This window comes from Camelus dromedarius, chromosome 13 (assembly GCF_036321535.1).
Source record: "Camelus dromedarius isolate mCamDro1 chromosome 13, mCamDro1.pat, whole genome shotgun sequence".
In the NCBI taxonomy this organism is placed as follows: Eukaryota; Metazoa; Chordata; class Mammalia; order Artiodactyla; family Camelidae; genus Camelus; species Camelus dromedarius.
The window spans coordinates 55,387-78,697 of record NC_087448.1 but is presented as its reverse complement, the minus strand read 5'-3'; the positions used below and the strand labels follow the sequence as shown (position 1 = coordinate 78,697).

General features: G+C 44.5%; 2 protein-coding genes and 1 non-coding gene across 4 annotated transcripts in view; 2 read left to right on the top strand and 1 right to left on the bottom strand.

Annotated features, from left to right (window-relative positions):
* The window catches only part of CDC16 (cell division cycle 16), a 38,822-nt gene extending 35,971 nt beyond the window's left edge, over nt 1-2,851 (top strand). Inside the window, exon 19 of the transcript XR_004141289.2 lies at nt 2,747-2,851. The gene's annotated coding sequence lies outside the window, so the exon portion shown is untranslated. The remainder of the gene's footprint in view (nt 1-2,746) is intronic.
* On the top strand, nt 1,608-22,839 carry UPF3A (UPF3A regulator of nonsense mediated mRNA decay). Of its 2 annotated transcripts, XM_064492914.1 has the most exons (10): nt 1,608-1,842; nt 2,747-2,853; nt 4,395-4,501; nt 5,633-5,731; nt 5,855-5,965; nt 9,094-9,149; nt 9,239-9,397; nt 14,678-14,838; nt 16,573-16,846; nt 21,829-22,839. In XM_064492914.1, exons 1-10 carry the CDS (start codon nt 1,636-1,638, stop codon nt 21,979-21,981), a joined length of 1,434 nt encoding a protein of 477 aa, XP_064348984.1. In that variant the 5' UTR covers nt 1,608-1,635; the 3' UTR covers nt 21,982-22,839. The 2 variants fall into 2 exon arrangements, with proteins under 2 accessions (XP_064348984.1, XP_064348985.1); XM_064492915.1 differs by lacking the exons at nt 14,678-14,838; nt 21,829-22,839 and having other exon boundaries at nt 16,573-16,733.
* On the bottom strand, nt 14,553-14,630 carry TRNAS-AGA (transfer RNA serine (anticodon AGA)). The gene has a single exon. It is a non-coding gene; the product is annotated as a tRNA-Ser (tRNA).
* Nucleotides 22,840-23,311: the final 472 nt, after the last annotated feature.

The following is a 23,311-nucleotide window of genomic DNA, read 5'->3' as shown; positions in this document are numbered from 1 at the left end:
GACAAGAACACTTCAAGAAGAACAGATGTGAAGTGTAAGATTTAGAATCCTTTTTATTATCTCAATCTAGAAACATCACTAAAGAGTTACAATTAGATACTCAGTTGTTTAATCTGTATAATATTTAGAAATTAAAGAGAGAAAAGCTGCAAATAGATTGAGAGCAGTTCTTTAAAAAAGATGCTCCAAATTTATGCTCTGTTCTTAAAGACTGCTGAAACATTCAGATTTTTAAAATGAATGGTTCCCACATTTCTCACCATCAGCGCCTTCTGCCCTTACCTCCCACCCTCAGGATGTAATAAATGATTTTATCTGGTAACAACATTTTCCTGTTCTTTGTCATGGATAAGAGCTTTTGATTAGCATGACTAGACTTTCAATACTGAGTTGAGTGGAGACAGAAAAAGAAACTCTGGATCTAGAGTATGTGACTTCGTCATAGGTGTGTTCCTGATAGGATTCCTTTAGACTTTATGAAATATTGGTAACAGCTCCTGCCTCACTTCGTGGGGTTTTAAAGAACTCAGTTTTGGAACTACTCTGTCAGTCTTTCAGCTCATGTAAAGTGACACATTTCAAGTGTGTTCATAGGTAGTAAGTGGTTCAAGGATAAAGGACTGGATCGCGTTAAACCTAGGTTTACTTCCAGGACCTGCAACCTCTTATTGCCTCACTCGCTCCATCTCTAGTTTCTATTTTTGTACTTGGAAGTTCTGGGAAGAAAGGTGCTATGAATGAAGAATACAGCCAACATCAGTTGAAAATATAAAATATGAAAAACGTGGCATTTAAAAAGTAACATATATAAACTATTCTAATCAGAAGTAGTATTGCCTGAATGTTTGCAAAAGAAAAACATACAAATGTGAACCTGGTTTGGTTGCTGTCCCATTTACTGAATACCTCAAAAAGTTGAGTGAAAATTACCTTGGAAAACATTAAGGCCCTGTTTTGTGAATGCCGCGGGTCTGAGCTGCTCCAATTCAGCCTGTACCACCAATCCAGACAGGAGTCAGCGTTGCCACCTGAGGCCTAAGGACAGCCCAGTGAACCTTCTTTCCCTGCCGGCCAATTTCTGCTGACTGGTGTGTCTATTCTACTTCGTTTAGGAAAGCCATGCACCACCGGTTTCTGCTGTTTGTCAGTCGCTTGATTTGTCTTAAATGTAACTGCTGTTCTCTGATGAAAGGTTCAGATTCCTTGGGGAAAAAAATAAATAGCTGTAAATATCTTATTAAGCACGTGTATGTAATTCTCTGGAACTTTTGGCCAAAAGGCCAGCTCTTCTCCGTGGGGAAGGGCCCCGCTCAAGGCGAAGTCCCCCGGACCAGAACTTCCCGCTGACCCGCTCATGGGCGAGGGCTTCGACCTGTGCGCCCCTAGACCCTCCTAAGTCGGGATGCAGGGGAGCGCGGCAGGCCCGGCTCCACGGCTCCCGGAATCGCACGCGCGGGCCCTGCGGTTGCGGGCGGAGACGGAGGCTGGGCCGGGAGGGGTGCGGGCCGGGCCACCGCACCGGCCGGATAAGGGGGCGTGCGGCCTCCGACGGGCGCGGGCTGGGTGGGGGCGGCCCAGTTCTCGCGAGGTTTCGGCCCAGACGGGAGGCGGCGGCGGCTCCGCGGCGGGTGCGGGATGCGTTCGGAGAAGGAGGGGGCCGGCGGCCCCGGGGCGGCCGTTGCTGCGCGGGGCCCGAGCGGGAGGGAGAAGCCGTCACCCGCGGAAGCCCAGTTCTGCCACTATTCTCCGCGGCGAGAGCCCGAAGCACCAGTGGCCTCGTTCTCCGGCTGTGCGGGCGGTGTAAGCAAACCTCGCGAGGAGAAGAGGACGGTCCTGAGCAAGGTGGGGTGGGGAGAGGGGGCAGGGTGGGGGCGGAGCCATGCCGGCAAACCTCGCGAGAAGAGGACGGGTCTTAGCTTTGGGGCGGTGCGAGGTGAAGGACGGGGCCAGGCTCCCGGCTCGCGTTCGGGTTGGGGCCGCGGACGCTTCAGCACCGCGGACAGCAGCCGGGCTGCGCTGCTCCAGCGGCGGAGGGGCTGGTGCCTCCTGAGACCCAGCTTTACACCCCCTTGACGCAATCTTTCCTGGCTTAGGAGGAAGAAAAGTCAGTTCAGCCTGAGGATATGTCCCGTTGGGGCTGAATCGCTGGGCTCACCAGCGCCGGGCAGTAGCCGTCCACGCTGCGGAGGACCGCGGCCAGAGGGGGCCCGAGAGGGAGGGGTGGCTCGGCGAGGGTCCGTTCCGGTCCGGTCCAGGGAAGACGGTGGGCCGGGAGAGGCACAGCCCGACAGCCTGGTAGCATTGGATAGTGGACGAGGGTGAACACTGCGGACGGTCAGCAGGCGGAAGGTGTCCGCAGCGGGCGGAGTTCTCTCGGCAGTAAGAAGAGATGCGTCGATGTTTTGTTGCTGTTGGTGTTTCGTACATGTATCTTACATTCCAGTATGGCCCCTCGTGCAGGAAGAGGGTAGGGGGGCACATGCCAGCCGTTGTCTGGTATTAATGAAATGATTTCACGAAAAAGAGCTGCTATACACAGCCTTTTCTGACCGTTCAGCCCTCATTACCCTTTTGATAGCCGTGTTCTCCATGCATGTATTTCTGAATCTTTCCTAAAATGCGTGTTTCTGCTGGTCTCTTGGCTTAGATTTTACTCTGAGCATAAACAAAGGTGACCAAGCATTCAGGTAATTAAAGCTTGATACAGTACTAGTGAAACAAAACCCAGACAGCGTTTTTTCCCCAGGTGGTAATCCGGCGGCTTCCTCCCGGTCTCACCAAGGAGCAGCTGGCGGAGCAGCTACACCCTCTGCCCGCACATGATTACTTTGAATTCTTTACTGCTGATCTCAGGTGAGAAGCTTTTACCAACATTAACGAGCTGAGAGGCACTGTCAGTTGATGGTGAAGTAATATAGATAATAGAAACCATCTGTTTCCATCTTCTTTCCCACATGTACCTGGAAATCAGTACAGACCTTTATTTCTGCAAGTCGTTCCTAAGTAGGAAGGTCACTCAATTCCTCTAAAATAAATTTGAGTATCTCTGTAGCACCAACATAGTCTAAAAAGAAAAACAGTCTAACAACATATTACTTAATTTTTTTCATTTTGTATATCAATAAACCTGATTTCATACAGCCTGTTAAACTAATTGTATTAAAATACAACAAAGAAAAGTGAATAAACAGTAGATGTATAACCTAATGAATTTTTACAAGTGAATTCGCCCACGTAACTCACGTAACTAACACTAGATAAAGAAACAGAATATTCCAGACCCCAGAAACCTCCCAGTGCTCCCTTCCACCACTGACACCCCCCACCCCAACCCACCCCAACCAAGCTGTATTTTTTTACTTCCCTTTTACAGCTTGGTAGTAAGATGATTCTGACAATACTTTAACACTTCCAGATCTCCTTTTTATTAACAAAAAGAGAGCAGACCTCAAGTTTGCCCTTCAACAGGTGACAGTTTGGCTAGAATTTAGCAATTTTCAATATTGATTTTTAGTGATTTTCACATTATCTTTATTCTTCTTTTTATCGTTAGTATCATGCATTCTCATTTATGATAGCCATATAAACTTTCCTTTTGAGTAAATGCATTTAAATAAAAAATGTCAGTTCAGTCAAAGAAAAATATCACAGGTAAAAAAAATATGGTTAAAAAAACATAAAGATGACTTTTCACATGACTAAAGTTTAGGAAAACTGGTACAGTTAAAGGAGGTCAGGCACTGGTCTCAGAGGGACTCAGACTGGAATCCCAGTCCCACGTTTTAACTAGCTACACCCTCTGCAAGTACCTAATTTCTCTGGGCCTCAGTGTTCTCATCTGTGAATTGGGGTTGAAAGTCCCTGCCTGTGAAGGGCATTGGTAGCTGTGAGAAAGGGGAGAAAGGCTTAGTTCTTCTGTAGACCACATGCCATGTGCTACAATAAATACTCTTAAGATACGTAAACATATTCTCTAAATCAGCAAAAGATCTCTTTTACAGTATAATGTTTTCTTCTCAATGAATCATGACCAGGTTGCATTGCAGTCATGATGCATGATTAGGAATTATCTCTGAATAACCTTGCCTTTGGTTTTCCACCTCTGAGGACCAGTATTTTAACCCTGGCTCTGTGCAGTAGAGAAACCAACCTAAACTGTCTCTCCCAAATCATTAAAAAGATCTCAGTTAAAAAAAAAAAAGATCTCAGTTAATACTTTGTTTTTGGTTTTTTGCTATAGAATATCCAGATTGTTGTAATTAACTGAGATATGATTCTGTGGCATAAAGGTTGTATCTGAAGTAGTCTGTTGTATCCAGAAAAGAAAAAAAGACAAAACCAAAAGAAGTCCTAAGTTTTTTACTAACCATTTTCATTGTTATGTCTTATTTCAGTCTTTATCCTCATCTCTATTCAAGAGCGTACATTAACTTTAGAAACCCTGATGACATCCTGCTTTTTAGAGATCGTTTTGATGGATATATCTTCATTGACAGTAAAGGTTGGATCACTGGCTTTTTAAACTCTTTATTATAATCTCTAAGTAAAAGTTTTGCTGCATGTTTGTGAGTTTTAATTAAGAAGTTCTTAGATACTAATCTAAAACTCATAAATTTTGATTATTACTGTGATTATGTGCTTATGTTTAAAATTAAAATTATATATAAACCAGAAATTCCAGCAATTCTGTGTAGTAGTGACAACCTATTTATGTATTATCATGAGTCAAGTTTTTCATATAAGTGAGTTTTCTGGAGAAGTGAACTTTTTATGTCCCTGAACTAAATTATTGTATCCTAATACTATGTACTAGGCATTGTGGACACAGCAATACAAATGAGTCAGACATTGTCCCTGCCTATCTGAAGCCCTGCTCTCCTCCAGGTTCTTGACTTTATTCTGGATAGTTGAGGGTAGCACAAACATGTCTTCCAGATAAATGAGAGTTAAAATATCATAGTCATCTGACAAATCTAAAAGTGATTACTCAGTGAGTTTAGTGCCAAGGTAGAAGTGTTCCATCTTTTTTTCAGTAATCATGTAGTGGATTCTCTGAGTGAAAGTTTCTGTGTGTTTGTTTCCCCTCACATAACAACAAAATCAGTTTCAAGTGACTTTCATTGTGAACTTTTCAGTTTGAAGCCCTCTCTTTTAGCTGAGTGTATCTTCTAAGCAGAATCATTTCCTTGAACTCACATAACAGATCGATAATTGAATTAACCTTTTAAAACTTAAAAATTTTAAATGTGACTAGGAAACCTATTTGAAGATATTCTAAGATAAACTCTTTGGTGGTAGAGTGATAACATTTATTGAGGTATAAGTTACATATCTTTAATAATGAGCATTTTAAGGTATACAGTTTAATGAATTTTGTGTGTATTTAATCTTGTAACCACCACGACAACAAAATAAAACATTTGTTTTATTTAACAAATAATTGTGCATCCTTTGTTTAAGTCTGGAGTTTGACATGCTAAGATTACAATTACTTGAAAGTATAATTAAATTATAGTTTAAACAGTAATATTGTCAATGCTGTGTTCAATCCTTAAGTAAGCTAGTGCATTGTCTTCCAAAATGAATACAGTAGAATTTCAGAATGTTTTTTGTAATTTGTTTTCTGTTAAAGGCCTAGAATATCCTGCAGTGGTAGAATTTGCTCCATTCCAGAAGATAGCCAAAAAGAAGCTAAAGAAAAAAGATGCTAAAACTGGAAGCATTGAAGATGGTGCGTCCTTTTCAGATGCTGGGTTGGAAAACCACCAAATTAAATACACTGATCAAGTATGACTCCTCTCCTGTATATGGCAAGGAATATTTTTCTTCTCTTTCTGTCTATTTTAATTTACAGATCCAGAATATAAGAAGTTTTTAGAAGCTTACTGTGTGGAGGAGGAGAAAACTAGTGCCAATCCTGAAACTCTTCTGGGGGACATAGAAGCAAAGACAAGAGAACTTATTGGTCTGTTTTGCTCATTTCTTCTCTTTGCTTTATTGAGATATGTATTTATAGAGTATATATTTATTTCTTTTTCATTATATGATAAAAAACCGACACGTGACAGAAATGTGCATATTTCCCAGCTTTGACAAAAGGATGGTGAGATGGCAACTTGGGAAAATAATTCTGAGCATCTGTCAATGGAGAACACCAGAGTTTTCAGTTACAGTCATTTTGTTTCAGAGTTATGATGCTTCTGTGTGAACAACAAAGAAGACATTTGAGTGCTGTGTGCTTGGCTGCATTAGGGAAAAGCCTTATGTCTCAAAGTTGAAATCAGACATGTTTGCAAAGAGCAGTCCCACAAATGAGATGCTTTGCTTAAGTATGAGGTCATCTTGCCGCTGTTCAAAAAAACTGTTTAGCCTCCTGAGCCAGTGGGTAAGCCCAGCCAAAGCCAAGAGTCTGGTGTGAATCAGGCCTTCAACCCTATACCTGCAGGTGGTACGTTGTAGAAGTGCTTGTCTCCTGGTAGCAGTCCCCCAGAACTTGGAGACATGAAACCCTGTTTTCTATCAGGCAGTCTGCTTGTAGTGTCTCCCTTTCTGTCTCCGATTCCCTTCCCCTCCCCTTCTCCTCCCTCCCCTCCTGGTGCCTGCACCCTGTTCACCCACTGACACTTACAGGCCAGGCCAGTGACACTGTTGATAATTTATCTTATTTGTCTGTCTCCCTCTGCCTTAACTCTCTTCTCATTTTGTTCCCCCACCCCACACCCACCAACGGGACTCTATTTCTGTCTTTTAGTCTCAGCATATAATACATTGCTTGGACAAATTTAGGTCTTTGGTAAATATTTGTTGAGTAAATTAATCAAAAAGGTGAACATTACTGAAACATTCATTAGTGTAGTAACGGAGTTTTATAAGAGATGATTTAACATGTGGCTCAGAAGACTTACTCACTGAAGTATTTGTGGACACATGCCCTGCATGTGCTGACTGGTTACCGGGGACTGCACCAGAATGGGGTGCACTGGCTCCTGCCTTCACGCGCTGCCCTCTTGTTGGGGTGATGGCCGCAAACACGTGCAGAAATGCCCAAACCAGAGCGTTTCCATTCCTGATGAGCTCCACAAACATACTGGAATAGAGTAAGGGCTTGGTGAGAGGCCCCTCTGAGACCGCATTTGACCTAAGACCAGCCAGGCAAGGAAGCAAGGGCTGGTTGCTGGCATATTGGGCCCGGAGCAGCGGGCGCAGGCCCATTGGTGGCACGTGGCCTGCAAGGGGCAGATGGGCTGGAGATGGGGCACAGCACGGTTGGCTGGGTTTTACTGGAGGGACGCTGGAAACCATTGAGGGAGTGGCATGGTGTGGTCTCTGGTTGCTCCAGTGTCGGGGACGGTGTGTGCTGGTAGAAGCTGGGCCCTAGTAGAGAGGCTGTGGTCAGGGAAGGCGCTTGACTCAGGCTGGCCGAGTTGGCGTGCGCTCTAGGGGTTGGGCTGAGGTCTGGCATGTGCAGTAAGAAAGCAGAAGGAATCAGGGCCTCCTGGAGTTTGACTTGAGCAGGTCCGTGGACCATGGCACTGTTACTGAAGTAGGGAAGAAACAGTTTTGAGGACAGATTGTGATCTCACTGTAGAAATATGCTGAATTTAAGAAGAACTAAAAGAAGAAGATCAGAAATTGACACAAGTCACCTCCCTCCCCCACCCACTTCTTCACTGCTTTGTTGTGAATGGCCTTGTATAGGATAGCTTCAGAAAAGTAGTGAGGGCTTTAATGTCTGGGCAGTTTTAGATACCCCCTTGCTGGTCAAACACACACCACCCTGCAGGTTCCAGCCATGCTCCTGCAGAGCAGGGTGCAGTTCTGTCCTCTCTGGCTCCCAGTACCGCGCCCAGTGCTGGGTGCGTGGGACACGAATGGTAGTGACTTGCTGAGGAAGCCCGCCAGCCCGGGACCAGGCCGAGGGCTTTGTTTCTGTGACTCCTGTTTCTGCCTGTGTGGTTTAATCTTAATCAGACAATTTGTGTTCTTCTTTTCTTAGATTTTGGCCTTTAGTGGATTCTTACGATCAAGTCTAAGCAGAGTGGGTTAAATGGAAGTTTTAATTCACTCTGAAGTTCAGGTTAGTTCAGTGTATATCAGGGTCTACAGAGCAGACAAACCTGGGCTCAGTCCCAGCTCTGAGACTTAGCAACCCCGTGACCTTGTCCGGAGCCTCAGCTTCCCGGTTTCCTCATAGGTTGTGGTAACAGCTCTCTGGAGGTCTAACAGTGACACTTCTATGGTTTGTAAAGCACTTTCTCATGCAAGGTCTCATTTACCCCTCATTCACATCACTGCTTTGGGGTAACAAGGCAGGTGTTCTGCAGGAAAGGAGGGAGGCAGGCCGAGTCTCCATGTCAACCTCCACCCATCCAGGGTCTCAGCCCTGCCCTTGGTGGGCAAGGCCGGAACTTCCACAGTGCAGAGCAGAGTCTGCATGGATTTCCAGCAGCCCCCCTCCCCCCGCCCCCAATGGATACCAAAGTCTGTGGGCGCTTCAGTCCTCTCTAAAACACAGTGCTGTGCGTGCATGTGGCCTACCTACGCCCTCCCGGGTATTTCCAGTCGTCTCGAGGTGACTTATAGTACTTGATTTGCTGTGAGCGCTATGAAAATAGTTGCCACTCAGTGGCAAATTCAAAATTTTGCCTTAGAGAACTTTCTGGACTTTTCCCCCCAAATATTTTTGATCCACAGTTGGTTGAACCTGTGGATGTTGAACCTGCAGGTACGGAGGGCTGACTGTATCTACAAATGTTATGTGCTGATTTAAATTATCAGCAAAAATGTTAAGATAGTCATAACATTTGGGAAGTTTAATGTATTGTACTCATTTTGCTTTTATACCATATTTGTAATATAGAAGATTCCCTGAAGAGTCTGGAATTAAATGCCTAGCATGTGTAAAATTGTCAGTACCTCCAAATTATTTGACTTTATAGTGATGAAATAAGAACTCCCTCAAATATAGTATATGTTCATGTATATTTTAATTCCTCTAATTATTTTAAAGATTGAATTGAAAGCAAGTATTTAAAATAAAGGAAAGAAATCTTTTTTTAGAGGTAATACCACATTGCAATTTTTGTATTTCAGCTAGAAGAACCACGCCTCTTTTGGAATATATTAAAAACAGAAAATTAGAGAAGCAGGTAGGTCTGGCCTTTTACCTGATGAACAGCGCTCCTGTTCCTGTCACGTCCGTGCAGACAGTTTATGCACGTACTTCCCACATCTCTAGAGAATTCGAGAAGAAAAGCGAGAAGAACGGAGGAGGAGGGAGTTGGAAAAGAAGCGCTTACGGGAAGAAGAGAGGAAGAGGAGGAGAGAGGAGGAAAGATGTAAGAGAAAAGCGGCAGACAGGCCAAAAAGAAGTGTGGAGAAAGAAGTAAGGATTCAGGTAATTCTGATTAGACGTTTCGTTTCCTTTTTCCAAAAATAGTTCTACCTTTTAGATATTTTAGCTCTTTAGAACTTTAAGAACATTTTCAATGAGTGTAGTCTTTAACTGTTAGAGTTCTTTGCTCACAGTGTGTTCCCCGAGCCCCTGGGGTTCCTTGGGCGTGCTGTGTTGGGAGGACCACGTAGGTGGGTGGGGAAGGGGACTGGCCTCCTGGGGAGACAGGAGCACGGCACCCAGAGGAGCCCCACATTTGAATGTCATAGGTTGGGCTTCTGCTTATATTTGCCTTTGAAGGAAGATTTCTTGACTGAAAAACTGCATATTTGAAACCCGCTGGCTTTGTGTTCACTGCCCTTTCTACATGAAGCCTGACTCATAGAACCGGGTTGTCCCATTTCTCTTGTGGCAGCAACGGCTTCTGCCTCCCTTGCCCAGCTTCTCCCTTGGCTGATGCACTCTCTCAGGAGTGTGGCTTAGTGCTGAGAGGGAGCTTTCCTCTGTGTAAAACTTACTGTCCGCATTGGGGTCAGCCTCGCCTTCTCAGTGCTCCGCTCAGGTGACTTAAACTGAGCCCGGATTGTAGCCTAATGTGAATCTTACCTGTTCCATGAAGGGTTCACGGTACCTTTTAGGGATTCATTAAAATTATATAATATAAATTGAAAAATATGAAAGGTCAGGACTTGGAGGAACAGAGGTAGCCAGGGAAGGATGGGAAAGAGGTCGCAAACACCTAACTGAGCTGTCGGTCAGTGTCTGATGTGCTTGGCAGTCAAAACCAGAAAAGCTGATCAGAAACAGTTTCCATTATCCATGCAGAGAAAACATGCCAGTTCTTCAAGGGAAGCAAAGCCTTTTCTAGACTTTGACTTCTAAAACAATTTCCCGCATAGGTGGTCATGTGGGGTTCACTAGCAATGGAGGGAACAATGTCTCAACAACATTCCTATGAAACACACAACTACTTGTATCCGTCAGGACTGGTGGTTATGCTGCAGTAACAGTCTCAAAATCTCATTGGTTTCACATAACTCAGGTCCTTTTCTGGGCCACATTGCTGTCGACTGTGCATTGCCCAACACGGCCACTCAGTGACCCAAGCTGATGGAGGCACCATCTGGCATCTGCTTCCGCAGTCTTAATGACGGGGGAAGGGGATGCGTAACACAGCACATTGCACGCTAGTTCCTAAGCCTTCCACATGGAAGTGACATCCATCCTACCTGCTCAGATTTCACCTGCCAAAACATGGTGCACATCCCCAGCTAATCTCAAGTGGGGACAGAGGAAGTGCCAGAGGAAAACCTGAAGTATTTATGAACAGCAGTAATGAGTGACATTATTTCTGAAGACTGTTTCTTGAAATGTCTCTCTTAAGTTTAAGGACGTTGCTGAAAAACTCAGCTTGATGAAGGTGTGGGCCAGGCCATGTTGCTCACACACGTTTGTGGCAAAGATGAAACCCCAGTGTGCAAAGATGAGTAGGGAGCCGTTTGCCCCACAAGAAATCATCCCAAGTCATTTCTTTCATCTTGGCTTTGAGAATTGGACACAGATCTGTGTAGTTTAAAAGTCTCATAATCTGATAATAACACTGATGAAGTAGAGGAAGCCAGTCAGCAGTATTCAGTGAAGATCACCTTCCCCACATCTGCCAGAACATGGACCGGGAACAGGCCAGGCCGGGGTCCCTCAGGAAGTAACTCGGAGAGGGTGTTTTCTGCTTGTCCGTGTGGCCTGAGTGAGCGCGCGACTCTTCATAACAAAAGTGTAGCGGACGTACTTCCTGTGGCAAATGCAGATAGTCTCAGCAGTGTGAACTAACAGCCCTTGAAGGATAACTAGTCAAATGAAACCTTCACGTTATGGGGAAGGTCTTTGTCACTGTGGAAAGGCCGCTCTGTCATGACCTGCGAGGAAGTAGGTACACGTTTAATGCAGATTTTATGGTCACAGGTGTGCAAATACTGTCTAACCTTTTCCTTTACTTTCCTCAGCAAAGAATGATAGCTAGTCTAAGGCTGTATATTCTCAGAAGCACTTTTGTCAACAGCTATCAGAGTTTTTCAGGAAGAGTCGTTGAAACTTCTAGCCCACAGTTTTCACTGTGACTTTAAGTAAGACAGAATATTTGGAGTATAGCATTTTACTTTTACATTTTTGAGTATGGAATTAGCATCCAAAATAAGCCAAAGAAATAAACACAAATTTAGGTGGGGATATAGCTCAAGTAGTAGAGCGTATGCTTAGCATGCATGAGGCCCTGGGTTCAATCCCCTGTACCTCCTCTAAAAGTAAATAATAAAACCTAATTACCTCTCCCTGCCAAAAAATAAAATAAAATAATAATAATAAAAAATTTTAAGTCAGTGAAAGTAACTGTAGGACTCTTCATCTAGAAAAAAAGAAAACAAAACATGGGCACAGTGAGAGAAAGGCTTAGTCTTATTCCAATCTGGTAAAAAAGAATCCTGGTGGTAGGTTAGACCTGTGACATGAGCCGTCCACAGCTCTGTCCTCCGCAGTGTGTGGTGTTCTGACCTGACCCTATGTGTCTGACTCCAGGCGTAGCCTTTAATGAGCATCTGTGCTCAATTTGGGTGTCTCTGACCTATGATTCTTCTGGAGAATTCTAATTTAAAGAAGAGAACTTGAAAAATAAAATCTGCAAAGAAATGCCGAAAGAATTTGTATTAATACCCTGAAAGTAATGAGGCAGAGAGAGGCTCTCGTGGCTGTTTTTAACAGTAAAGAAAAATATGATTTAGGGAGAGCAACTCAGCATTTTATTTCCTCCAAGGACTTGAAAACTAAGCAGTGAGCTCAAGTTGAGGTAGGTCAGGTTAGCACAGTTACAAACAAAATCCTGAGTACGTAACTGTAGGCTATAAATAGCATTATCCAAGACAATTGTGTGATCTCTTTCACGAAGCTCTTTAAAAGCAGATGCCTGTGGAACAAGTAGAACTGAGGGCTGGGCAGGGCTCCCTGGATGTGGCCCTGGCTTCTGCCTCCCCTGTGTCCTGTCCCTCTCTCCTCCCCCTCCCCGCTTCCACAGGGAGCTTTTCTCCCCAGACTCACGCCTTCTCATCTGTGGCTCCTGTTCACCGTCTGGTCCCTGTTCACATCTTATCTGCAGAGATGCCATTCCTGACCCCCTTGAGAAACTATTCCTTCTCCTCCCCTTACCGCACATCTCACTGTCCTTTTATTCTGTTTTATTGTGTGTTTGTAGCATTCATACCACCTGAGATTGTCTTGTTCACTCTTTTCTGTTTCTGTCACTGTGTACACCAGTCTTCCACCCCCACGGCCACCACTGCCTCAGCTAGAATGTTAAATGTAAGTTCCTTAATTGTGGGCACTTGTCTCTTATTCCCAACTGTATCCCTAGCACCTGATACAGGGTCTTTTTCCCAATGTATGGCACACAGCTCCTAAAACCCTTGTCTCTGGAGTGACAGGAGTGTCTGTATGCTAATGAGCTGACCAGTGTCTGGGGCCCTGGATGGCTTCAGGATGGGGCTTAAGAAAGACCAAGGCATGATTAGAGGACTGGAACTTTTAGCCCCACTCCCCGACCTCCAGAAGGGGAGAGGGTTGGAGGTTGAGTTCAGTCACCAATGGCCAGTGATTCAGTCAGTGAGCCCTGTGTAATGGAGTCTCTCTGAAAGTCCCCTAAGTGGGGGGTTTGGAGAGCACCCAAGCTTGTGAGCACGTGCATCTGGCTGCCAAGAAGGCGGATCCCAGGTGCGCATGGAAGCCTCAGACCTCTCCCTGCTGCTGTGTCCTCGCATCTCTCCCATCTAGCTGTCCCTGCACTGTACCATTTATAACAAACCACTCATAGTGAGTGACACACTTTCCACAGTTCCGTGAGTCACTCTTATTCAGAACCCCCCTGAGCTTATAGCCAGCCCATCAGAAGTGCAGGTCCCAGACAACCTGGGACTTAAACTGGCCTCTGAAGTGGGGACAGTCTCGTGGGATCTGACATTAATGGCAGGTAGATGGTGTCAGGACTGGGGTGAACCATGGGATACCCAGCCTGTGTTGGAGAAGTGGTGTGGTAGGGGGGTCTAACCCTAACCTTTGGTTCCAGAAATACTGTGAGTAAAAACGGTTCAGAGGTGCACAAAACCATCTGTTGGGTGGATGGAGGTGTATGCTATTGCCCCTCCTTGGGGTTTGCATTTATTACCAGCATATATTGCTTTTTTAATTAAAAAAAATATAGAGTGTTATCTGAAAGGAAGTGTTAGAATTCGCAGATCCCACGCAGGCAGAGTAAGAGCATATGTGCAGGTGACGGTGTTCACCTCTCATGAGAAGCACCTTTCTGCATTTTGCCTGTCAGCCCATGTTTCATTCTTAAAGGAACTAGTTTAGTCTAAATGTATCTGTGTATAGTTTTGCTGTGCTGCAATATAGAATATGTCTAGGGAGAACAGAATTCCCGTAAGCAGACCTTCCGTTCATTTTCTACAAACTGACTTCGCCCTGCAGTACTTAAATTTCAGAGTAAGAACAGGGAGGGAGGCCAGTTTCATACCAAATTAAATGGATCCTAGCAACCTCTGAGTCTCTCTCCAGAAAGAGAACAGTGTTTGAAAACTCTAAACTAGTCTCAAAGTCATCAATATAAAGCAGTCTTTTTAAAAATAAAAAAAGGTTTTTTCCTTATTACGAAAGTGATACGTCTTCATTTTAGAAAAACTAAAACCTGTAGATGATGGAAAATCATTTCAGTTCTGCCAACTAAAAATGATCACTGTTAACACAGTGTTGCAAGCCTTTTAGACATTTTTCTGTGTGTGTGAATCAACATATAGCTAGAAGTCATTCTGCTTTGTAACATTCTTTTATTCGTTAGTATAAGTAAGTTTTCATCACAGTAACTATCCTAAATTGTTTTTATAGCTACAGAGTATTTCATTGACTGAACATTCCCCTGTGTATTTTACCAAAAACCCGTTCAGTGGGCCTTTAGCTTACTCTTTTTGCTGTTCAAACATTTGGACTCAGTATTGTTGTGTATTTTAAATTATTTATTAAATAACTTCTTTTATGATAAACTTAAAAAAAATTGTTCTTTTTTTTTTTTTTTAATTTACTTTCTGTGGGTAGGTAATTGGGTTTCCTTTTTTTTTGATGGAGGTACTGGGGCTTGAACCCAGGACCTCATGCGTTCTAGGCATTCAGTCTACCACTGAGCTACACCCTACCCTCCATGATACACTCTTAAAGTGATATTTTACTAACATGATAATTTTTCAGCTTCTCAAGAAACCAGAAAAGGGAGAAGAACCAAGCACTGAGAAAGCAAAAGAAAGAGGAGAGGAAACTGACCCCGGAGATGGGAAACGGGAACTGTATCCCAGCCATGCAGGCATGAAGTCTGGGCCCTTGGAGAGCTCACGGGAGGAGCTCAGGGAAAAGTGAGCCTGTGCTTCTGTTTCTCTGACCATGTTGCTTGTCTGAGGTGGCCTTTGGGTCACGGTCGTGTTTCCTTTGCCAGTGCAAGTACTTACACATCACAGTATGCTTGGAATTCACGAATTTTGCCAGAATATGCTTGTCCACATTGTTATCCCTCCTTAGTCAAGTGGGAACTTGGTGAACCCATTCGGTTTGTCTTCAGAAGGGGCATGTCCTTGTGTTATCTCCTTAACTGTCCTCTCCTGCCTCTTCTCTTGGGCCCCTGTCACTGCACTTCTGGGTTTCAAGATCTTCCCAATCTCTCTTCCTTTGGGATTTTTATCAGTTTGTAATTTTCCTCTCTGTTTTGAGATACTTTGCCCACTTGATCTTCCGGACCTCCTTCAATTCATCTACAGAATTACAGATTTGAGAACCCAGTCTGTTAGGTGCTGGGAATCTTTTGTGATACAGAAATAGAACCCTAAGTACTGTCATTCCTTTGCTGGAGTGGGCAACCCTCTGTCCCACCACAGGATCTGACCAGCAGCTGTGGGTACTGGTGTTCTGCTAGCCCCCCTCCGCCAGCGGGGGTCCTCTGCCTGCTCATGATGAGCAGCTGGTGAGAGGAGCTCAGGCAGTGTTCTCTGGGATGGGACATGGCAGTCTCTGAGTGGGGCCAAAGACCAGCCAGGGGCTTGGCAGAAGGGAGCCCCTGCCTTCTGCCCTGTGTCCTCAGGGTTTGATCCCCTCCCCACAGTCGGGTGCCACATGCAGCTGGGCTGCTTCTTCCCCTGACCAGGGGCTCTTACCCATGGGCTGGACCTGGACGCCTGCAGAGCTTCCTGGAGCCCAGGGCCCCTCTGCTCACAGAGTGTTTGGAAGTAGGTTTGAGTTCGGAGGGAGCAGGGTGAGGTCATGGGATTAGGCTGCTGTTTGTCCAGAATCAATATAATCTGAATGGTTTCTTACTGCCTTCCTTGTACAGAGTTGTGATAAAGTTTTTGTCCTCTTTTTGGTGGTTCTGGTTAATTGGTTTGTTTATAAAATTAATTCATGTGTGACTATCAAATCTATGATCTTTTAACACTCTGGTTTATGTTACAGGCATTTCTGTTACTATTGCTTGTGACACAGAGTGCCCTTGTCATGTTTCTTGCACAGATTTGTGCTTTTCTGGTAGATCTTTCTGTTCCTGTCTGCTCTGCTGCCTTTGTGCGCGGGGAGCCAGACAGTGTGTGAGGTTCGTGGAGAGAAAGACTTTAAGAACCAGATGAGCTAAGTAGCCACTTACTTTCTCTCTATTCATTTAACAGTTTGATAACAGCATACGTTAATCTTCAGTTAACTTTAGCTCTGCTTGGAGCAGAAACGCAGCTGTAGATACCGGCTCTGTGTCATGATGGATGTGTATCTGGGCTCTCAGGAAAGTCCCTTGACCACTGTTAATCTCATTTCAGAAAAGGGGAGGTTGTATTTACTGAGAATAATAAAAATATGTGTACATGGTATCTTCCCATAGTGCCTATTACATATGTGTCACTCAGGTATAACAGCAAATATAGTTATTACTGTTGTTTATTCATCTCTTCAAAAGTTTCTTATTGAATACCTGTCATGTGCAAACTTGGCACCATGGGGATGAGCAGACCTACGTATTCCTGGCCTGTTTTTGACCTTCCAGTCTGGAAGGGAGGACGGGTAACTGACAAGCAGTTTGCAAGAGGTTGCTGATCATTTGTGTTTAATCACAGGTCACAAAACGACAGTGATAAAGAGCAAAGGGATGCAGAAAGAAGATGCCGGGAACAAGAACTTGAAGCACAGAGACACCACCTGGACGACAGCAGGAAGCAGAGAGCTCACTGCCAGCTGGACAGGCTTTCAGGAAGAGGCAATGAAGAGACGAAGTCAGGGAAAGCCTTCGCCCCAGACAGAGGGAGGGCAGGGAGCCAGGACTGGGGCGCCCCCATGGAGCAGAGGAGTGAGGACTGGCTGGTGGCCAGAAAGGAGCGCCTGGGAAACAAGGTTCTTTCACTCACTTGGGATAACCTCTCACTTCATTTCCATCTGCTGAAAGTATAAACTGCTTCTGCAGGCTTCCTGCTGCTTTTCCAAACAGAAATTCTTTTATTAACCAAACGAGGGAAGTCTGCGTGGTGTCTTGAGGTGCAGGGTGCACACTTGACAGTGAGGGTCCACCCTGGAAAAGAATGTGTATTCCGGGGTTTTTGGATGCAGTCCTGTAGGTATAAATTAAGTCCAGTTGGTCTATTGTGTCATTTAGTATCTCTGTTGCCTTTTGGTTTTCTGTCTGTATGATCTGTCTGTTGATGTCAGTGGGCTTAAGTTTCATTATTGTCTGCTTCTCCCATTATGTCAGTCTTTATTTTATATATTTAGGTGCTCCTGTATTGGGTGCATATACGTTAATGGGTATAACACCCTCTTCTTGCATTGATCCCTTTATCATTATATAATGCCCTTCTTTTTCTTTATGGCCTTTGTTTTAAAGTCTGTTTTATGTGATATGAGCACTGCTACCCCTGCTTTCTTGGCATTTCCATTTGCATGAAATATCTTTTTCATCCTCTCACTTTGTCTGTGTTTTGCCCTGAAGTAAGTCTCTTGTAGGCAGCATGTTGGAGGTTCTTATTTTCTTATCCAGTCTTCCACTCAGTGTCTTTTCATTGGAGCATTTGGTCTGTTAACACTTAAAGTAATTGTTGATAGGTGTATACTTATTGCCATTTTAGTCATTTTTCAGTTGTTTTTGTAGTTCTTTGTTCATCTCTTCCTTGTTGTTTTTCTTTGTTGGTTTGACGATTTTCCTTTTTGGTATGCTTGAGTTCCTTTCTTTTTGGTTTTTGTGACTCTGTTGTGTATTTTTGATTGGCGGTTACCATGGAGTTCAAGAATGTCTTTGAAATTAAATTTGAGTGATAGTCATTCAAATTTGAACACATTCTGAAATAGCTGCATTTTTGATATCCCTCTCCCGTACGTTTTGTGATTTTGATGTCCTACTTTATATTTCCATGCATATTCTTTTACTGTTAATTGTAGTTGTAATCGTTTCTCACAGGTTTTTTTTTTTATTATTGTTTTTTTAATCTACGTGCTGGTTTATTTAAGTGATTTTCAGCCTTTCCTGTTGTGACTTTCCCTTTCCTATAGATTCTTTCTTCTTTTCTATTTACAGAAGACCCTTCAGTGTTTCTTTTTAGGTAGGTTAAGAATTGCTGAATTCTTTTCATTTTTCCTTGCCTGAGAAATTCTTTGTATCTCCTTTTGTTCTAAATGATGATCTTGCTGGTAGGGTATCCTAGGTTGCAGGTGTTTTCCTTTCAGAACTTGGAATATATCATGTTACTCCATTCTGGCTGCAGAGTTTCTCCAGAGGAATCAGCTGATAGCCTCAGGGGGTTCCCTGTAACTGACTCTCTCTTGCTGCCTTTAGAATCCTCTCTTTATCTTTATCTTTTGCCATTTTAATTATAACAAGTCTTGGTGTGGGTCTCTGGGTTTATCTTGTTTGGGACTCTGTGCTTACTGTACCTGGATATCTGTTTCCTTCTTTAGGTTAGGGTAGTTTTCAGCCATAATTTCTTCAAATACATTTTCATTTTCCTTCTCTCTTCTCCTTCTGGAATCCCTGTTATACACAGGTTGGTACATTTTAGATTATCCCATAGATTTCATATGTTGCTTTCATTTCTTTCCTTTGTCTTTCTGTCAGCTGTTCCGATTGCGTGATTTTTATTATTCTCTCTTCCAGGTCATTGATTTGTTCTTCTGTGTCACTTAGTCCACTGTTAATTGCTTCTAGATTGTTTTTTATCTCAGCAATTGAACTATTTTTGATTGGTTCATCTTTATAGTTTCTAGTTCCTTTTTACAGTGATCTGCATTTCTATCAATAATCTTTCTTAATTCAGTTAGCATTTTTACTACTTCCTTTTTGAACTTGGAGTCTAGTCGGTTAGTAGACTGAGCTTTGTTTCATTATTTGTTCTTTCAGGGGATTTCTCTTGTTCTTTTAATTGGGAGTGGTTCCTCTGCCTTTTTATTTTACTTTCTCTGTCTCTGTGAATTTAGGAGAAACAGTTGTCTACTGTGGTCTTAATAGTGTGTTTTTATGTATAAACTATGTATGTCCAGTGTTTTTGGCGTAAGGGCTGGTTTGGTATGGAAGCCTTGTCTTTCCTCAGGGTGTGCTGGCAATTATCCCCTTGATAGGAGGTGTGGTTGGTGTTGGAGTATCTAGACCCTATGCAGGGTATGAGTGGGGGCTTCCTGTCAGGGGTGAGGTCTGTTCCCCCATTGTTGGAGTAGAAGCCATGAGGGTTGGGTTCAGTAAAGCTTCATTGCCCTTGAGTGTGTGTCCTGCCCCAAAGGAGGTGACTGCTAAAAAGCAAATGTGGCCCGTGCAGTCACAGAAGACATACGTGCTGATTGTGTGGGCATCTGTGGTTCCCCTCAGAAGCAGCCCAGAGTTGCATCCCTTTCTCTGTTGTGTTTACCCCGATCTCATGCAAGGCTGTGGAGTAGGCTGTGGGGCTGGGGGTCAGGGCAATGTGGCTGCAGGAATTGAGGTGGCTGTGCTGCTTCCTGGGGTCTGGGCTGCCTCTGTGGCAGACTCTCCCAGGACCCTCTGCCCCAGATCCAACACTAAGTTGTGCTCTGGAGTGGGCGGAGCTGAGGGCTCTTGCTCGGAGACAACCGCTGTGTACTCCTGCACATGCCAACAGTGGCCTTTGCCACCTCACCTGTACCACAGTCCCACGCTCTTCTCTGTCTCTGCACTGCTAGACTGAGTCTCTGCCCAGATCTCACACCAGGCTGTGGTGTGGAGTGAGCAGGCCAGGATGTTTGCCCCAAGAGCAGTGAGGTGGCAGCTGCCAGTGCAAGACTCTCTTTCCACCCTGATTGTCAGCACACTTGTGCTCCTAACAAGTGGAGTCTGAGCTTCTCCAGCCCTTCTCTGTCTCAGCGGATTTCCCAGCAGGCAAGGGAGTCCATCTCCTCCAAGCAGAACCCTGGGACTGGGATACCCAGATTGTGGCTGGACCTGCTTGCTCCCCAGGATGAGGGACCACCCATGCGGATCTTCACCTCCTTACAGTCCCCACCAGGGACACGGGTCCCCACAGATGCCTTTTTCCCATCCTGCCCAGTTACATGGAGATCTTTCTTGCAGCTTTCGTTGCATAGGAGATCTTCTGCTAGTCTCTAGCTAGTTTTATGTGAGAATTGTTCCACAGGTCGATTTATTTTTGATGTGTTTGTTGGGGGAGGTGAGCTCTGTGTCCTCCCCTTCTCCATCCTGATCCCCCCAAAAGTGTTCTGATTGTTCTTGGATATTCGAAAAGCTCATAAACACCATAGGTTTGCTCTACACAATCAGCATGGAATTGGGATTGTGTACTTAACTTAGCCCAACAGACAGCTTTTCTTTCAGAAGCTTGAGTTTAAGTTTTATTCAGGTCACATTGTCGCAGAGAAGCACTGTAACTGGGGTCATCTCCCTGCCAGGCCCCGGCCCCTGCCCCAGTGCTGGTCACGAGCTGCAGGGCACACCCACCTCCCAGCCCGCCCGTGATTCTGGTGGCCACCTCTGCTCTGCCTCCGTGGTTTTGTCTTTTCAGGGAGCTCTGTGATTGGGAGCATGTGTGTGGCCTCTGAGACTGGCTTTTCCACTTGGCGCAACTCCCTGCAGATCCGTCCAGGGTGTGGTGGGTGTCAGTGACGTTGGTTTTAAAGCATCCCCAGTGAAGGCGAGGCAGGACTCCAGACAGCAGGGCCTTCTCATCGTCACCCTTGACTGGCCACACCCGTTTTACTCAAAGGGTCTGTAGGTACCTTAACCTCAGGTACCAGGTACAGCCATGGGGCTTTCTGGTGGGGTTTGTTCACAGGAACGCTTGTGTTTAACTGCCTTTTTGTTTAGCAGCAGTGAGTGGTGTGGGTCTTTGCACACCTTTGTGTGTGATGGCTCCTTTCTTACGAGGCTCGGCAAGCGATTATGCTCTTTCAGGGTCTCTCTGTGCACACGTTACTTGGGAGAGCAGAGCCCCAGGCAGAGGTGGTGTGTGGAGCCTGCCTCTCGGGCCACGCAGGATTTCAGATCCATGGGGCCTGCCAAGCCCTTTCCCACTCTTTTCCTTTCTCAGCCTGGCCAAGGAGAAGAGTGTTTCGATAAGCCCCATGGTGGTGATGTGAGGCCTCCACACACAGCCCAAGGGTGGGCCCTGGAGAAACCCAGCCCAGGACGTGCCCACCTGACTCATGCTGTCCTGGGCCCCCAGGTGGCCATGGAGGCTGTGGGGCTGCTCTACTCCCTCAGGGCTGGAAGCTCTGCTAAGCTGGGTCAGCTGCCCCCTCCCTCGGCCGTAGGGCTGGGTCCATGCTGAGCCAGCTGGCTTCCTCTCCCCATTCCCTGAACAGTTTAGTTTCATTTCAGGTATTTAATCCCACTATCTCTAAGAGTTTAGTATGATGACTGGTTAGGTTTATTTTCTGTAAAGGTAACAGTTCAGGAATAAGCTACACAGAAATTGCTTATTACAAATGTTAATGACTGCTTAGTTAGTAGCTCTAAAAAGCCATCTCTCTGAGGGGCCACACCTCATTTTGTTTCAGACTTCACATCCTCCCTGGTGAATTTGAGGGGCTGAGATATGTGTGTGTTGGAGTTTTCATCTCTCAAAATGGGAGGGGAATGCCATGATTGTATTAATTGTATAGGGTGTTCTAGGTTTTAACAGTAACTTACCCAGATACTAATTTTACCTGCTTTCAATTTATTTTAAATATTAACTGTCTTCCTTTTCATGGCTTTTTTGGTCTCAAAATGCCTGATTTCTGAGATAATACATGAAAAGAGCTGGTTTTTAGCTGCAAGACTGATTTTCTTTAGATAATTAGGATTATCAGGTCTTAGAAATAGAACTGTGTCCCTTCCTATGTTTCTGGCCCTTGGAAAAGTAACACACCTTCTTTCCTGGCAGGACCGGCCAGCGGTGCAGCTGTACCAGCCCAGAGCGTGTGTCCGAGCCCGCGAGTGTGATGGAAGACCCCTCGAGGAGGGCCATGTCAGGAAGAGGGGTGAGGCGGAAGATTTCACAGAGGCTGGATCCCAGAAGAGCGAAGGGGCAGACTGAGCAACGTGCGCATTTGTGACGGTGGTGAGCTCCCTTCGGCATTCTGTGGATTCGAGGAGGCATTTCACAAGTGTATAAATTAGCCTGGAATAAAGCGAGCAAGGTGAATTTACTCCTTATAAAACAATGAGAAACCAGAACTATTAACGTGGCTTAGAAACCATTCTTAAGGAGCGATCTTTTAAAAATTTGAACAGTTTACATAGATTTTACCGTTTTTAGTACAGACTAGTATATATAATACAACTAATACAGGAAAAAAATCTCCTTTAGGAAGCAGAAAAGTATGACCAAAACAGGGAAGAAGACTAGTATCTAAAGCACCTTAAACATAACTTGGACTTTGCGTTTCACACATTTGTAAGCAAGGGTTCTGTTGGGGTCTGTATCTCATCGTGCTTTTTGTTGGTTTTCTGTGAGTTGTGGTTTCTGGAAAGTGAGCAGCTGTCATTCCGCTATAGCCGTTGTGCCCCGTCCCCCCTGCGCACCTCTGTCATGGCCCCTGACACCACAGTGTTGTAACCCCTGTGATGGGAACTCTAAGTGCAGCGTCTGTGGGTTTCCTCTTTGCAGTCTGAGGCAGTTTATTTTAAAATAGTAATGTAGCTTTCTGCAACTGTGCGTTCTATAGTACTTTTTCCTTCTAGTGAATATTTTAAATGTTCATGTGTTTTTGGTGCTATGCCAATTTATTAAATAAAAATTTTAGTTGCTATGAATGTGAACTCCAGTTATGGTACCTTTCCTACATAGAATTGTATGTAACAAAATACCGCTTTTTAAAAATGTAGCTTCAATCATCTGACTATTTTGCTGGTTATGTCTACTCCTTATAAAATATAAAATGTTTACCAAAAACTGACTTATTTATTATTAAAAAACATCTATGACTGTTGGACATACAGTCAGTTTCACGCATTGCTGTGCTCTTGCTCTGACTTCTGAGCCCCCAAAATTTTGTGGGGGAGGGGAGAGAAGAACTTACTGTGGAACCAGGGAGGCCCAGCTGACCCAGCCACACCAACTCTGGCTGAAAGGGGATAGATGATAAATATTTGAGACTTTGCAGGCTACATGGTCTCTGTCACAGCTACTGAACTCTGCCACTGTAGTGAGAAAGCAGCCTTATAATACATTTACAGTAGTAAATGAATGAGCAGGGCTGTGTTACAATAAAACTTTATTCATAAAAACAAGCAGCAGACCATATTTGGCCTGTGTAACAAACCATAGGTTGTTAGTGTTCATTTTCAAAATTAATGGTTTAAAACAACGGTTGTCATACTTTTTGGTCTTAGGAACTCTTTACATTCTTAAAAATTATTGACAA

Bases quoted from the DNA above. Each gene is read 5' to 3' on its own strand.
- UPF3A (XM_064492914.1), top strand. From the start codon at position 1,636: ATGCGTTCGGAGAAGGAGGGGGCCGGCGGCCCCGGGGCGGCCGTTGCT. The intron at 9,150-9,238 runs GTAGGTCTGGCC...CCACATCTCTAG, and splicing joins ACAGAAAATTAGAGAAGCAG to AGAATTCGAGAAGAAAAGCG. The intron at 9,398-14,677 runs GTAATTCTGATT...ATAATTTTTCAG, and splicing joins AGAAAGAAGTAAGGATTCAG to CTTCTCAAGAAACCAGAAAA.